The 18298-nt window shown below is 39.4% G+C and overlaps 1 protein-coding gene across 1 annotated transcript in view; it reads right to left on the bottom strand.

Annotated features, from left to right (window-relative positions):
- The window catches only part of LOC133139518 (ERC protein 2-like), a 195134-nt gene extending 177325 nt beyond the window's left edge, over positions 1 to 17809 (bottom strand). The window contains exons 1-2 of the mRNA XM_061259094.1: positions 17703 to 17809; positions 10698 to 11510 (exon numbers count right to left, since the gene is read on the bottom strand). Coding sequence (XP_061115078.1) covers positions 10698 to 11339 — 642 coding nt within the window. The 5' untranslated portion in view covers positions 11340 to 11510; positions 17703 to 17809. The remainder of the gene's footprint in view (positions 1 to 10697; positions 11511 to 17702) is intronic.
- Between the last annotated feature and the right edge of the window lie 489 nt (positions 17810 to 18298).

Here is an 18298-nt window from a genome sequence, read left to right as displayed (position 1 = left end):
AACCCTTCCAGCCCACAGGCTTCTTTCATTTGTGCAGCCAGGTCCTTTTCATTATCACCCAAGGCCACATCATTTCAGTGACTTCTCTGCTAAACTGCTTTTAAAATGATATTTTGAAATACCATTAACTTGATCAGTCAAAGCATTTTTCAAGAGTGACCTGCACTTCTTACATAATATTCAACAATGGGATCGATCCGGCGAAACAGCACATTGACTGACTAAGCGTTTGTAGTGGTAAAGGTTGCCCCCTGGTGGCACCTGCAACCTGCTCCTAAGTCATCCCTCTGACTGGTGGAGAAGGGCACAGGTGATTCCACTCAGCTCACTTCCTCTACCTGAGGTCACAAGCATTCCCATCACCCGCTGCTGCTCAAGCCGGGGGCTGAGCCAGAGGCTGTTGCATTAGAGGCGTTATCTAACAGTACCATATGTTGGTGTACACTCATGCTGAGTCAGGCGCCAATGCAATTTAAAGTGAAACAGCTCGAAAAAAGACTGCCTATTTCTCATGTTGCTATGACAATAGAATCACCGATTTATAGCCCAGCAGGAAACAGCTCATGAAAGCAATTCCAGAAGTACAGGTGGAGTCATTAAGGCCTTAAGATAAAGCCTTGCACAATGACCTGATTTATAATTTTACACTAGGATTCATCTCCTCACAAATCTTAGCACATTTATTTTAGCACAGCACCTATTAGGGATGATTCATAATCTTAAAGAAACATGCATACGATAACACTAAATTTTCCTCTCTTTTTTGTTCTCACAGGTTAATTGTTACCATTACCACATCAATTTAGGTATAAGCATAGATACACAGTCTGACCTCTCAGACCCAAACAACAAAATCTGCTTCTAACCATGAATGACACAGAGAGCCAGGCTGCCCATCTCATTAAATACCTGTCCATCTCAGTACAGCATCATGTGCAGCAAATAGGACAGGTCCATGACAGGTACAATATCTACACACATGCTTAAATGTCACCGTTTTACAGTTTCAAAGAGGTGACTCCAGTTCAGAATACATTTTGAGGACAGAGGCTCTGACCTCTGCTGAGGGACCCTATTATGGAAGAGTCCATTAAGATTTGCTTATTGTATTCACACAAAGGCCTATCTTTATTCTGACACTGCCCCCGCCATGACTCAGAGGCTCCTTTCTGCAGAGACTACATTGTCGCCATTAAAGGTTAAGGAGAAGGACACCTCAGGTATTTTTTGTTTTTTTTAAAGAAAGAAAACAGATCAGGGTAATAATGCCTAAATTATTTAAACCCATATTTCTTGCATACAACCAGCAAGATAACAGCATATGGATCCTTAAACAACACTCTTAATAGTAAAAACAATTATAGCACCTCACATTAAAATATTATTCGTACACATTCTGTAATCCATTTATGGAACTGTACTTCTTAACAGGGGCAACTGATGTCGAGCACCATCTTGCTAAACGGTGCAACAAAAAGGGTCCCAGCAAGGTTCTGGCAGAACTCACAATGCTACAGTTAGTACGCACAGTTCATAATAATAAGAGGTGCCCGCATAATGAAAGCCACAATAGCAACAATGACAATATCAAGCAAAAGAATTGAACCGGTCACTTGAAGATGACTTGGCAAAAATATAGTGGAAAGCTCACTCCAGCCAATGTGTCATTTTCATTACAATTCTACACAAGTAAACATGGCAGACATTAATCTATGTCTCTGTGATATATTACTGCTGTGGAACCCACCCAGCCGCACTTGGAAATGGAGCCAGCAGGGACAGCAGGATAGTGGTCTGGACTACAACAGTGACATCATACTGTGGGAACAAAAAGACCGGCCATGTTCCCAGGCAGCAGGCCATGAAGACGCGCCATGTTCCCAGGAAGCAGCCCATAAAGATGGGGAGATACAGACAGATGGCCGGAGCTGGAAGGCTGACCTCTAAGATGCGTGGGAAGAGCCCACACTTCTGCCCAGGTCCACAGGTGCCCTTGAGCGGCACATCCAGAGCAGTGAGTAATGTGTGCAAGCACACAGCATCGGACAAAAAACCAAAGAGGGAAACATTCATTTAACCAGGTGAGTTCTCCACAGGGAAAGCACAGTCTATCATCCAGTCAGGGTTAGTTAAAGGAAGGAAAAGAGTCGAATAACTCAGGATACCTTGTGACAAGGCCCATCTCTTACAATGTAAATCACACAGCTCTGACGCAAACAGTTCTGCTGAGGACATGTCAGATCATTACTATTCATTGGCCCTGTTACACATAAGAGCTTCGCCATCAAAGACACACACAGACACACACATACTGAACAATGCTGAAAGAATGGGAGCAGGAGCTTTTGCATTGTTGTCTATAGCTTTTGTGTACTGTACTGTACAGTATTTAACTTATTTTAACTATTGCGATGTACCCAACTCATATCTATAACAACTAATTTCCCAATTATGGATAATTTAATATGCACAAAACACTTATTTAAGGTTGTGTATTATTGTGGCTTACAAATAAAAGTGATAATGAATCAGTGTCTTTACATTCTCCCAAGCACAGTGTAAATGTATACCTGACATTCATGCAACAAACAGTTATGATGTTAAAATGATGAAATGATTTACTTAATAAACATAATTCACTTAAAGGTACGACAGGTAATTTCGGACTCCTAACGGTCAAGAGAGGAATTGCAACAACAAACAACCTCAAACCACAATACTTCCCACAGTCTATGAATATAACGTGTAATATAAAGCATTATATTCAAAAATTTGTCAAGCTAACTACAGCTAATTTGCTTGTTGCTACCGATAACAAACTGGTATGGTTTTAGAATTAGATATGTAGTCACTTGGATAATAAGCAATAGTATACAGAGTTTCAGTGATCACCTGTCTGGAGTGCAATTTGGGCGGCTACACGAAAATAAGCCCCCACGCCATTGGCTGTGGCAGTTAGAACCAATTTTTAACCAATGAGCTTGAATACTTGTACAGCTGCACAATGTTTTGATACATCGTATCGGCCCAACAAATGTACACTTTCAAACCCGAATTTAAGGACTACTAACACAGGCAGAAGGTGAGTCAACATGTCAGTGAGCTTTTTTCAATGATAGGAAGGCATTTACAATGGTCTTGTAACAATGTTTTAACACAAAAATCTTACCTATTGTACCTTTAATAAACGCAATACTCAAACCGCAACTCCCTCATCAGAATGCTAAATGTACTTTTACAATTTAATGACAGCATTTAAATAACTATCAAAAAAAGCAACAACCTTCTTTGTATGAAGGTGACCTGACTATTTAAAGTGTGCCTTTGTGCTGACATTGCATTTAGGAATAAACATCAAGAGGCCAAAAAGATCTGCAAGACATGAGGTCAATTGGCAGACTTTGTTCAGACAGGCAAAAGTTAGAGGCACTGTGAACAATTAGCCTGAGCTAATGCAGCCAGGCTTAACCCTGGAGACATACCGCATACATTTGCATGCTGAGGGGAGAAGACAAGCCCATGACCCTCTCTCTTCAGTGCTGGCAGTGAGATTAAGGCTTTCCTTCACTCTCGCTGCATGCATTTCAGAACAAAGAGGGACATTAATGAATGAAGATTTTTTTACAAAAAAGACCACAAAGGTCAACATTTGGCATGGGTCATAGTTGTTCAGCGGTTGTGTGAAATCGCTCGAGGACCCAGCATTTATAAAATGAATCCTTCACTGAATAACTCCGCAGCAAAAGCGAATAAATAAATAAATAAATTCTACAGAGGGTCTGAGAGGGATTAAAAGTGACAGTTCTGCATATCTTAGTCTTCAGCAGTTTTCAAGATAGTACTACACAGGCAATCTGCACCTATTAAGGCCTTCAGCCTGCACTGTAATTCATGGGAGGAATTCTCTGCACTTCAGTGTAATTATGACAGGACTGGATAAGAATAGAGAAAAGGTCTGGCGATTGCTGTAGGGACCACAAGGAACCACTAACACAAATGAAGAGAGAATAAGTATGTTCAGTCTACATCAGTGTTTCCTATACACTGAAATTGTGGAGCATTGTCACTCCAGGAAAGAGGAGCACGGTCACTCCATATGCACCTGACCCTCTTCTTAAGCTGCATGCGTCATTCTGGGACTCCCTCTTGTTTGAACAGTTGGCATGTCAAACTTTGAGTTGTATTGCCAAGCACAAGCTGTTGTGCTTACCTCCAAGTCCAAGCTCTCCAATACAGATAAAATCTTGAGCAGACACTCAATCAAGCCAGTGACAGACATTGCATTATTGACAACTGAAGAGAAGGATTGTGTAGAAACACTCTGAGGTAAATCGATGATGGCACTCTCCGACAGATTTGTTTATTTGCTTTAATTAATATTTTACCAAAAGGATAATGAATGGAATAACGACAACTTCAAAAAAATGACCTAATAGTTAATGCTATACCTATATATGTCAATTCCCATCCTAGATGTATCACCCGCTAGCTAGGAAACTATCATTAGCTAGATAGCTAACTTGCTAGATAGATTAGCTTAAGTAATTTTTACTTTGATATTGGCTGTAATTAGCGAGCACAGAATAACAGTTATTCATTTGTAATCATCAGATTGATAACAGTAAATAAAACAGATCTAAGTCCTTTTTCACAGTAATGCCACAATCTTTTTTCTCAATTAAAAGAAATGTACGCGCCCACCTTGAGCCAATGCTCCAGCAAAAACAAAGAAAAACATGGTATATGAGGTACATACTGTGCATATTTGTGCCATTATTAAATAATTCAATTTTGCACTCGACAGGAGTTCCGCAGGGATCAGTATTTGAAGCCAGTATTCCTCACAGGCCTTTGTATGACTTTTGTGTGATATTACTGCTCGTGGTTTTTCCTACCACATGCCAAAATATAATTTTTTGTGGGGGTTACAAAAATGTTGCATTGCATTTCAGTCTGTGGTGTTTTATACACCATTTGTCCTGTCCCAACATATCCTAGCCTTTTCCCATGCTATGGTTCAGCTTGGCTTGAAATTAGATCTAGGTGTGCATCTGGATGACGAGACATTGTATGAAGCAAAAGTGTATACAGAAGAACTACAATTTAAACGATGAGAACAAGTGATAATACAAATAACACAATATCATACTTGGATGTATCTGCACCTCTCAGCGGATATTTGGCTGTATTAAAGATTGAGAATAATATTGGTAATATGGTGCCAAATGTAGCTTGAGCGTTCTTTGAGCATATCTGTGGAAAATACACTGCACATGGGAAATGAAACAAGCTATCAAAACATCAACAAATTTTCCAAACATTCTCTGCTGCTCCTAATTTTTCCCTTTACTCCTGACTGGACACAACAGTATCTGGATGAATCATTGGTTATGTTATTAGTTTTGAATGAGCTAAAAGGTTTTGCATGTGCCAAAAGGTCTTAGTAAATCACCTTGACCTGATTCTGATAGTATTATTGATAGATACTGTAGATGCCAGATATATTCTCAAAAAACATGATATGACATTGGTTATTGTTCTTTATATTATGAAACATTGGATATAAATATTGGACGGAATATGAGACCAACAATTTTCTTGGATTAAAGTGCCCTGAGATTAACGTTATTAAATTACATTTAGCTGCCCACTTCTGACTTTCACTGCACCAAGAAATAAAGGTGAACCACTGCTTACTGAGAGTTATTTAATCTGACCTTAAACATTTGACTGCTTTTTTAAATCAAATGTAAATCTGATTAGGCAAATGGAAAAGGCAGGGGTAGAGAGAAACCCTGAGGCATAGTTACCACTGCAAATGAAAAAGGCAACTGTATATCTTACTTATAATAAAAGGCAACCGTCTTACTTTTAAGAAACAAAAACAAAACAGTTACACAGAGCCTGGTCACCATGACTGAAATTAATTTTACGGAAAAAAAACAAAAATGTGGAACAGAAAAAACTTTTTTTTACATCCAACCTTTTAGATTTATCCTTGTAAATGGTTGAAATGAAGAAAAGCAGTCTCAGTATTAGTTAATTAAATGCACATTTCACAAACAAGAAGAAGAAGCAGTTGATGTGTCTGGAGAGCTGGTTTTGTCAGAGGAGGTGGTTTCTGAATGCTGTGTGATAAGGAAGCGTCGGGCCAGACAGACCTCCACATAGATTCCACAGCAGGCCCACTTTTCTTCTCATCCAAGAACACAGTTTTATTCATCTCAAAGACTGATTCAAAGGCTCAAAGCCCAGCAAGCAGAGCGACGATTTAGCTTTCCATTCAGGTTAATTACACCAGGCTCTACCCATAGACTTAAGCATTTTATTTATTATTCCATTGAACAAGTATGCTGCTGATTATGTTGTTTATGTGAAGGCCTTTTTGAAAATTGCGACAAATGCAAATGCACTCATCTCTCCAACGCCCGCAGTACATAAAACCGCTTGATCAAGAAAAAGAGACAAACTGCAGTACAGTCCCACTCACAAGAACTTCCTGCGTGCATACAGAGATGGGGACAAACTATCTAAAACATTTATGCTTTCAAGGCCAGCATACATGTGTGTTGTACATATATAACATACACATTAAGTTTTTATGAAAATCAATTCCGCATCTCTGGAAAGGCAGACATATGCTGTTTTATGTAGAGTATAGAGATTGTCCAATCCACGTCCTTCAGTCACTTGCACCACCATTTCTAATGCTGAGGGGCGTCTAAAAACATTATCGGACAGAGACAATCCCAGGCTGGGTGCCCAGGTGGTGCTGCCTGAAGGTACCATCCGTCTCATCATACCACACTAAGCCTGATCAGTACTCATACAGGGAGATAACGGGCCAGCAGGAGCCTCTGAACAAGTTCAAATAGATACCACACCTAAAGAGCTGCAGAGGAGACTGGGCTGCCAAAAGTTGTGATACAGTAACTGTGACAGACCAGACCAAACTGGATTCTCTACTTATCAACCCATTTGGGATACATAAAGTGGAAACCCGTATGTATGGTATTGCTCATCTCTTCTTTCAAGGTTGTTTTTGAAAAATGGAAATTAATCTATACTGTCATAATGGGGGCATTTTAAAAAAAACGAGAAGTTCATCACTCATTCTATTGAAGCAGAAATATTCTTTCTGTCTGTGGGAAGCCATTTTCTGGAGGGCAGGAGAACAAGGAGAGCCTGCGATGACACTTGTTCACTCAGGCAAGCTGAAGAAGCTTATTAACATGATTAATAAGCACACATCTATCCAAGCAGCGCATTAGATAAAGATGCTTCAGTTTGTCAAGATACATTTAGTAAAGTTAGTAAAGTCTAAACCAAATGCTAGTGTTTGGCATTCTGGATACCCAGGGTAAAAGCTCTGATTGAAACTGGTTGGTTGTTTGACAATAAGGAGAGGGACTATGCAGTTAAAATGTGTGCTGGAAGCCGATAAGGCATTCTCTTGATAACGCAGGGCAGAGTGAAGCGTAGCCAATTAGGACAAGCAAAGAGATTCTGCTCCAAAGCCAATCGTCTGCTTTCCAGATGATGGTAGCACCTTTGGCACTGGCAGCGGCACAGCAATACACAGGCTAATCTAACACCAAGCAGAGGCATAAACATACTTAATCCATAATGATACTTTCCCCAAAATGTAACTATTGTTTCCATTGCAATATTTCAGGAGGTTGAGATAATACGTAGACATATCTTGCGTATAATCATTTTCATAATCCAACAACAATTTAAAAAAAAAAATGTATTTCCTGCTTACATTTCCAATGTGTCACTGGGATTTTGCACTGGTGCAAAGTCAACTATGACTGAGAAATGCAAACAGTCAAGAATAGCAGCATTGTTGCAGATTCATTATATTACAGGTACAGGTGCAATTTATTTTTTCAAACACCCTTAACCCCAATTTATTAGACTAACATCAAGACCTGTCAAAAGCATTAGCACTCTAATGCTTTCATACAAGAACCTTGAATAATGGATTTATGATGTTAAAAAATGTCTTTCAAACTTAGTCAGAGGAAATACTAAATCCTGTATCTTCACTTGGATTCAAAAAACATTTTTTGTCTATGTCAGTTCACGGTAGTTTTGTTCTGAGAATAGTTCCACATTTAAAATGTTCGCCCACTTCACTATCTGATGGAGCAGATACTGTCCCTGTATGCTGACATTCTCCTGTTGATGACAAATTCCTATAGCTTTCTGTAGCTGATCCTTGGCCTTCCACCAGCCTTTCCCAACAAACTCTGACTAATACACTTCCTTAAAGTGTCTTCAGCCTAATGAGCTCTCGTTACTCATGTGCTTTTTCACCATACTTTATCTGCTTTCTTTAGATCATTGTCAGAGGCATTGCTGCTGTGAAATAGGACCCAATCAAATTAAAGGACTCCTTCAAACTGAGAAACACTTTTCACTCATGGTCGTGTCATCCAGTACCAAACCTGATATTACCAAGTTATGTTCCAACTAAATCTGCTTTGTGATTAAAAGGGGATGGCAGGTCATAGAACATACTGTAACCATTCAATGTTAAATAGCTACAAGCCTACTCTGATCCATGTTGGCATTTACTGTCTGCCTGAATGTCAGAAAACTAATGACAGACAAATACTACATAGGCACGTTCCTATGGCAACAGAGTACGTGAGAATAATTTTATCACTTAATGCCATCACCTTCAACCTGTTATGCTGCCTGGAGAACTGCTAAGAGAGACCTCTAATACTTCCCATGAACCAACCGGCCTGGAAAACAAGTAACCTGAATAATAACTATAATAACTGAAACTATGGTATACGAAACACCTTTCCATAGATTCCAAGACTGCTCACTCCAAAAAGTATTCATGAATCCCTACAATATATTGACATGCCACAGCTCCAGACAGCACATGTGTTTTTATAGTCATCTAAATGTATAGTTAAATATACAATAAGCAGAAATTGTCTGTTCTGCTTTGAAGAGAGGAAATGCTGCCTTGCAGTGGGACAAGCCCCTCTGACCACCACCAGACCCACAAGTGTCCCCATTCTCTTCCGGGCCTCCAAGACAGCTGATTTCTCTCAAGGTTTTGCTCTGAGTTTGTTTTTAAAATAAAGTTGCCTGGGTCACCACTTAAGACTCAAGAAATCATATGCAAAGGAAAGGAAAGATATATTGCAAAGGAACAAATGCTTTTGAGTTCCATTAATGCAGGTGAGCGTTTTCTCTAATGCACTGCCCTGACTAATTTAGTGGAAAATAAAGAATGAAGGTTCTCTCTCCACACAGGTGGAGGCAGATTTTACGACTGTCGGAATGATTCAGTCTACCCTTCTTGCATGGCAGTTTGTTCAGCTCTGAATAACAGATTTAAGTGTTACTTTTTCCTCTTTTCTAACATTATGACCTTGGTGGGAGTTCAGTGGAATGGAGAATGAAAAACACAGTTGGTTCCTTCAACTCAGCATCTCAGCACAGAAGGGTTGAATCAGCTCTCTCTTTACCCTCACTTATGACAATGTCGTCTTCAGAAAGATTGGCGCATAAAGCATTTATCTTTTAAAAAGTGTCAAATACAACACTTTGAGAATATAACGATATAACAAAGTGTGCCTACTGTATGACAATGTCTGCCCAAACTATTTTACTAGGCCTATACATTTTCTGAGACTCATTGTAACAAAATTGTTAGGGATGCATGATAATATTGGGGTTGTATCAGTATTGGCTGTTAATAGCTTAAGATCTCAGTATCGTTCTAATGCTAAGATTATAGCCAATATGATTGGCTGATATAATGGCACAACATGCCCAAGGGAGCGGACACATTTAATGCACCACTGATGCTCCAAATTAAAATGTCATGCTCAAACAGTTGCCAAACCATAGTAATCTCAAGCTCCTTCACATTTCTATCTATAATTTTCCACCAGTAAAACTTATAGCCATACAGTAAGTTCAGTACACAGTAGCTCTGTAGACCAGGGGTGTCCAATCATATTCAACATTGGCCCTTTTCAGATAAAAGATCGGACACCCCTGCTACAGCTTTTTGCAACAGTGCAAAACAGGAAGGTATCATAATTGGCTAATATGGCCAAACAAATATTATTGGCCTCAGAATTTCTATATCGTGTATCCCTAATTGTTGTTACCCCAGGGGTGAGTGTGATAAAAAGGAGTGCAACCCATCCCTTAAAATATAAAAATAACATTCGATATAGAAATCAATCAAAAGAATTGCAAAAAGTTGCACGCCAATTTTGTTAATGGCTTACATTAACAAGCATTTTATCCTCAGCAAAGGACTGCTTTCATGGGATCAGTTCGATTCCCAATTAAATGCCCTGCAATTATTATATTTACAACAAGATGCACCCAAGGACAAAAGATTATTAATTAAGGATTATATTACTGACATGCAATGCAACATGAGAATGTGATCACTGGGCCTCTATAATAATGCAGGATGCTGTGAGGATAACATTTGCCAGCACTCTAGAAACTAGTCTACCTCTGGAGAAGGGTTTTCCAAGATGAAAATAAATATAACTGCTAATCCTTTTTTTAAGTACATATTTAAGACAATATAGTTGATGACTTAACAGCAGTAATCAGTAACACAGACAAAAAAAGCTGCAAAGAAATGATCAAATCAGGAAGAACGTGTGTAGGGCTAATGGAATATTGTTCCATGCAGGTACCTGGTTCTCGTCGTGGGTGACCCTCATCTGCTCCTTCAGGACTGACGTGCGAGAGGCCTCTTCCTTCCGCATCACCCTCTCCTTCTTCAGCTCAGGGCTCCAGAAGGTCTTGATGCTGTTCATGGAGGAGCCCAGCTTGCCGTCCTTGACGTCCAGCTCCCTGCGGAGCAGCTCGTTCTCCCTCTGCATGTCCTTGAGCTGGGACTGCAGGTCCAGCATGGCGTTGTCCCGCACCTGCCGCAGGGCCGCGGGCACCTGGTGCTGGGGGTGGTGGTGCATGGACATGTCTCCGTACGAGAGGATCTCGGGGTGGGGCAGGCCCACGGAGGCGATGTTGGGGCTGCTGCCCATGGCCGTGACCCGGCCTCCGTACATGGCCCGGCTGGTGGCCCGGCCCAGCGTCATGGTGCCCTTCGGGTAGGTGGTGGAGGCCACCCCTTCGTGGTCGCTCAGGTACATGGGTCCGGAGGTGGCATAGGCGGCATTCAGAGACTGGATGTTTTCCATGGACAGCGTCTTACCACCACCTCCCCCGCTGCCACTGTTGGCTCTCCTGTGCCCGAGTCGGGGAGACCGGGGCAAGCGAGGGGACCTTGCAGGACTGCCCTCCATATGCCCGACTGTTCTCGCACTTCCATACATGGTGGGTGGGTTTTCTGTGCCCTTCAGTTATTCACGGGGAGAGATGTTTTCCTGATGCTGATGAGATGAGGCTCAGGGTAGGAACCTGTGTTATGTTACAGATTTATGTTGCACCCTCCTACTCTTGGTTACAGCATTCTTCACCCTGTCCAATGCACCTTGAAAGTAGAGCTAGAGGGGAAAAAGAAAAATTAAGTACTAAATATGAGCAGATACCTGATTGCACATATCTTTTTCATTACTTAAAAACAATAGTAATTTTCTAAGGAGGTACTAACAAAGCACAACAAAATGGCCAGTGTCAAGTGAGCCATTTACGAATGATTATAATGTATATGAGAGCAAAGAGAAATCATAAAGTTGCTTTGGTACCCTTGTGGATATTTTAAAGCCCTAAAGCATAAGCATCATGTGTTCTGAGACCAGTTTATCACCCCATTAAACAGCCTCAATTAAATGCATTGCCAACAGGCTATATTAAAAACCTAGGGCCTGGTTTACTAAGACCCTTGGCATGTACAAAACATTTTTGCACATAGCAAAACTAATAACACAACAAATGATTGGTGCAAAACAAATACCATGAACAATCACATGCTAAATGCAAAATCTTAGTAAATCAGGCCCTAAACGATGAACCTCATATTTGCCATGTATACTTCATTGACCTGATCAGAACTCTTCTTACTCTTACTTCTCATTGAATATAAAAAATTCTGATTAAAGTAAATAGCATAAATAAAGCCTGAATAGCATATAACTGCTCTACCTATTAACAGTTAAAATGTTCAAATGAATGGTATTTTTTAGAGCAAATGTATAGCACACACATCTGCTACATTGCTGAGTGGAAACTGTGGGTACGTTATACATAATATAATTAGGCTATATCTAACGCCAATGTAGGCTAAACAATTTGGTTTCTTATTAACTTTCATTTCATGAAGAGAAAAATGAAAAAGTACCATGGCAGTAACATGGCAGTGCTGTTAATTGTGAATTTTAAAAACAGAACAAACATATTCCCATTTGTGAGAGGCAGTGTTTCACTTTCAGAAAAAACTTTGTTGAACTTGAACTTCCTGCCCAATCCAAATTACATGCTACTGGTTCTGCTATTATTCACTGAGTCTCAAACACAAGCCTGTAGAAACCGTGTAGGCAACATCCCAGCTTAGGGGCAAGCAGCCTTTTATTTAATGGACAGGCTCATTAAACACCCACTGGTCACGGTGCAGTAATCACACTCACTGAGCAAAGACAAAAGTGACACAACAGAAAACAGCTTCCTCTTCACCTCGCAGACTACTGGTGAAGGGAACTCTCGCGTCTGCCAAACCGTAACTGTACCTTCCACAGGGCTACAGCTGAATTCTTTATTTTTACAGTTAATCTGGTGTTTTTGGAAAAAAACAAACACATTTTTTTAAAGCTGAACTGAAAAAAAACAATGTGCAAGGAACAGAAAGAAGTATCACTGCAGTTCATGTTATTTCTCATTTTCCCTTATCACAGAATTGCAAGATATGAATTCATTAGTCTGCGTGTGACGGGAACAGAGGCCTGGAAACGTACTTTGTTTAATGAAGTGGATATCAGAGTTTTCATAGCTCCCAGCTTAATTGTTGCTTCAGCTGGGGTTAGAAGGCTGGGAGGAATGGGCCAGCAGGAAATGATGTGTGGAGCAGCATATCACTCTGCCTCCTTCAGCCAGCAACAAAAACAGCCTAAATAAATCAGCCACAGCAAAACCTATAGTGTGTGCCCTTAGACACCACCATGCATCTTTTTTACCGTCTGGAGAAGGATGTCCAGTGATCAACTGGAAGTACATGTCATAAAATCAAAATCTGTTCACTTATTTACCCTTTTATTGCCATAGAATGTTTTCAGAAAACACAGTAAAACAACTGACCAGGTTGTAAGTAAAGAGTCATTGGATTTAACATGAGGAAAAGCCTCAATTATCTTGGGAAATCCCAGAGTCTCCTGAATTTAAGCCTTGGCACCAATACTCCTGCAAGTCATGTACTGTAAAATCCCTGCTTTCAGAGAACACCCCTGTAATAATGTAAAAAGGCACAAATTAAGGATTAAATGTGACACAATTTATGAATAAAGAGATTGTGGAAGATACTACACTCAATACTGAAATCTCCAGAATGACTAATGTAAACCACCCTTAACCCCTGCACCAAAATGTTGTCTCAGACACCTCACCGAACTGCAGTGCTGTACTGTGTGTTTCCCACAAAACTATTTTGCCAGTTTGTAGTATTTGCATATATTCATCACATCACTGAATGACTTAGAGGCCATTAAATAATGGCAGACTCGATTTTGTTGAGATTTTGTTTGTCACATTCAGAAAAAAATTATAATTGTGAACAAATACGTAGGCCAATAGGCTATCTCACTCTTGCGTTATTTGTGTCAAGGTGCCCATCTACAGCTGTGACATTTTAAGAAATGAAGAATTAATTTCTCACCACTTTCTATTTTTTGAAAATACCCTGATTCATAGGAATGCACAAACATAGGTGATAGTGCCCAGTCACACAGTGTAATTTTTCACCACAGCAGGTATAAATAACAACACAACTTACTGACTACAGCTATTGAACGCAATATTCTATGACTGATCCATTAGTCAAGGCACAACTGTGTAGGAAAAATGAGATATGTGCAATACAACTGACTGCTCCTGGGAGCTGGCTGCTCCTACAGTATGTTCTGTTACATGTGGCATTATATCGGCCAAGCCTATGTTCAAGTCCAGTCCCCGACATCTACTTGCTTGCTTTTGGTCACAGTATACCTTATAACACAGCATTTCATAAAATTTCTGCTAACATTTTAACTGGCCAGACAACACAGTGAAGACCCCAACTCCAAATAGAGTCAGACCATAAAACCATAGCGAAAAGCACTATGTAGAAACTTGCACATCCTTCTAATGTAGAGCCAACATTGCCTGTTTGTTTTTAATCATAAAAAATCATTAATTACATACGAACATCTATGCAAGAAATGAAAGTATTTGAAATATAATATGCCAACTTAAAAATGTTTTTTAACCAAACACAGACACTGAGAAAACTGTTAAGCTTGTAAAGAAAATCTATTCCTGGTGATTACTGGAAAGACACACCATAGACCTAAAGACAAGGAAATGGGTAGTGCTTAGTGCCAAGGAGGGGGTGGAGAAAAAAGACAGAGAAGCCTAGGCACGGCATACATGGCCGTGTAGCAGTGTAGTGCTGGTTTGAAATCATGTCACGTCCTGTTTCCCAGGGAATAAAGAGGGTAAATTTGGAGGACACCTGCAGAAGGGTTCAGCGGGTAGAAAAATCACCAAACCAGACTGGATAGGGTGTGTAAACAGAGGGAGAAATCGACATCACAGACAAATGAGCAAATGCAATAGACCAGAATACATACAGTGGTTTAAATGCCTGTTACAATTAATCTGTAAGTGATCGAAAGCAAACTTGATCTCTGAATGGTACAGAGTTAAACATGAGACCTTTCTGCACATTTTAAAGTAAGATTGCTTTATCTTATTGATTTATTTTCATTTTTTACTGTTTAAATTATTTTTTTAAAGGAAAACGGAAGTGGTTCATTTCCACCAAGAAGGAGAAGGCTACACAAATTCTCTCAATGTTTCAAACAATGCATTTTCACTGGCAGAAACATTATTTGAAAATGGAAGATAAATGAAACAGTTGAAGTCAAAGCAAGGTCTGGAAGATCAGGAAGATTTCAGACAGAATGGCCTGAGACCTGGTGAGAAATGCTCAGAAGAGCATATTACTGCAAAAGAGCTGCAAAAAAGAGTAGCAAACATAGCTCTAGCTGTTGACAGGACGACAATACAACAAACTTTAAACAACAAATATCAAGAAATGATAGAGGCTAATGTTCAAAGGTCAGTCCAGACATATCGAAGTTGAAGAGAGTTTGGGTATTCTAGCAAGACAATTATCCAAAGCATAACTAAAAATTAACCATGAAGTACCTCCAGGAAAGATGGATGAAGGTTTTTAAATGGCCACCACAGTCCCCAGACTTGAATATTATTGAAAATCTGTGGAGAGATCTTAAACATGCCGTAAATGAAAGGAGGCCAAAGAATATTCTTAGCTAGAGGTGTTCTGCCAGGAAGAATAGTTTGCTTCTGTTCACTCAGATATTAATTGTAAAAGGCTTTTCGACCAGGGATGCCCACATTTTTGCATACTACTGTATAGCAGGAAACAGGTGCAAAATCGTCTGTTCAAGCAGATTAAAGAAAATAGGTTTCATGATGGAGCCAGAAATGAAAAGACTGTCAAAACTGGAAATATGAATATGAATGATTTTTCAGACCAAATGGTTTGCAAAAAAAAAGATTTGAAGGGGATTTTCTCTCATGTAAAAACAACATTCTCTTCATTAATCGGCTATATTGTTTCACAAGTGAGTGGGTGTATAAAAATCAATTCAATGACATTACAAGCAGATACATGCAGCTGTGTTTATAAAAGCCAAGGGACATAATTTTAGAAAGTGAAAAATATGTATTGTGTGTGTGTGTGTGTGTGTGTGTCACAGCATCTGTTCCATCAAATCATGTGTACATGTCCTAAACACACACATCCACACTATGTAAATTTGAACACGTATTATATGAGCCAGACATAATAAATAATATATTATTCAAAAATAGCCTCTGTTGTATGTAAATCAGTACCTAATCATACTAACAATTAATCAATTTTAAAACATGTGTTTCAAACCAGCTTAAAAAAAAGTAGGCTATTAGGAGAATTCAACTCTACAAAGCATAGTGGATAAAAAAATGTTTCTAACACATAACAGTTCATGAAGCTATATTTCACAAATGTGTAAGAAAATGTAATCAACTGGAAAATAAATAAGCCTGCAAACGGCTCGGTGTGTATTTGATCGTAACAGTAAGCAGACAAAAGAGAACTAGTCACGTTTTATTTCAACAATTGTGTTTTGTGCAAATATTCCTATATGGCTTTAAACTGGCTTTAAACAGTTAGTTAGAAGCCATATAGGAATATTTGCACAAAACACATTTCCCGATAGTGGAAATAAAACGTCACTAGTTCACTTTGATAGTGTGATTTTAAAAAAATTAAAAAAATTTACCGATAGTGTGCAGTGATTTCCAATTAATAAAATGTATGAATGCGGTGACGGTCCACATCCAAGGGTTAAAATGCCTCATGCACTGATTTACCACTAGGCTAGTAGTTCGGAGCATACCCAACCAATCCTTACCTTCTTCCTCTCAACAAACGTGATTGGTTGAAAAACTCGGTTAAGGTTTTTCCAAGTGGTTAAAATCGTTGTCAATCATAGAAAATGACAATGCCTTAGCTATAACAGAGTTCGTATCTAACGTTAGCTAACACACTCAAATTAGTTAGCTACATTTGTGCCACCAAAATAATTTGAGTAAACGGTCACTTTTTGTATTGTGATTCCAATGTACACTATAAAACCGCTACTATTTTCAAATGCTTACAATCTAAAGGGGGAATGTTTGTGTTGGTGGCTGTACTGCTTGTCTTTAAATATCAAAATGCCGACAATCCTGCACCTAACCACGCACGCAATTACATAGCGTACGGTACTGACACGAAATGCGCTTGGTAGTTTATCATTACAGAGAATGAGCACCGATGTATTTAACAATATTTAAGTGTACCGTCTCAAATTAAGCTAGCTACTAAAGCAAGTTACCTAGCTAACCTAGATCTTCGTAGTTTGTCCTGTATTAACTTAACTGTCACAACGTCAACGTTATTACTCCACTTGAGTGGAGCAAAGGATGTGCAAATATTATGCATGATCTTGTCATGTAGCAAGGTAATAAAGTTAAACAATAGCGCAATCTATCTAATATGCTTTGTACCCAAAAACTCTGAACATCCCCGGCTGCAAATAGCAGTTGAAACAGCCCAATTAGTTATTACAGCTACATAGCTACGTATGATTATCGGTGAATTAAACAAAATAGAAATGAAACCGTCTTTGATTCAATCCATCACACCCCATACTCTGCTACCGATTTTCCTTAAGTAGACATAGCCTACATAGGCTATAGTAAGCATGCATATGGAACGGGTAGGGAAACCCATATTGCCGTCTATAAGCGGCTCATCTCGCCCATACATCTGTCCCCTATGCAACTCCACGAACACTGATATGGAGATTTTTGTATGCATATGTCTCCAGTACATAAGCAATAAGCCATTGCCAACGAATACAATGTATTCTGTACGTTAAAAGCAGAACCCGTTTTCATTACTCATGATAAAGCGTTACAAGAAAAACGTTTCATACCCTTTATAATGTCAGTTCTTCACCCATCACAGCCACACTGGCTTCCAGGCTTCACTCAACATTCCCAGCATTCTCGACCTGTCCTTCCATTGGGCCGCAGACACTCTCCGACTCACTAGGGGAGCAGTTGCAGCACAATTAAAGGGGAAGCTGGAGAATAAAAGGTAGGTGTGCAGTACATCATAGCTCAGGAGGAGCCAAGTATGACAAATGAGGGGTCAGTTTTGTAGTCGTACATCCACGTTTTCTCTCGTCATTTATTCCATATAAACCAACTATATATTTTCTAAAATATTTTCTTTCTTTCTAAATATTTATGGGTTTCAGTTCTCGAAACTCTTACCTAAACGATGGAGCACTAGGCATCAGCGTGAGCAGCCTGTGTGACCGTTCAGTCACAATTATAGCCTACATGAAATGTCACTGCATTTTGTTTTATTAGACTACGGCTGAAATGGACAAAACTGTAATAATTTAATAATTCAATACAATACTACATTTTTAACATTTAACATTAAATATTTGTGATAGGCAGGTACAGTGAATTATAATAGAGTAGCACACTTGGTGTTTACGCAATAGCCAGTATCTACAGT

Source organism: Conger conger, chromosome 10 (assembly GCF_963514075.1).
Source record: "Conger conger chromosome 10, fConCon1.1, whole genome shotgun sequence".
NCBI classification, from domain to species: Eukaryota; Metazoa; Chordata; class Actinopteri; order Anguilliformes; family Congridae; genus Conger; species Conger conger.
Note: the sequence above shows the minus strand (reverse complement) of the source record. Positions and strands in the feature narration are given on the sequence as shown.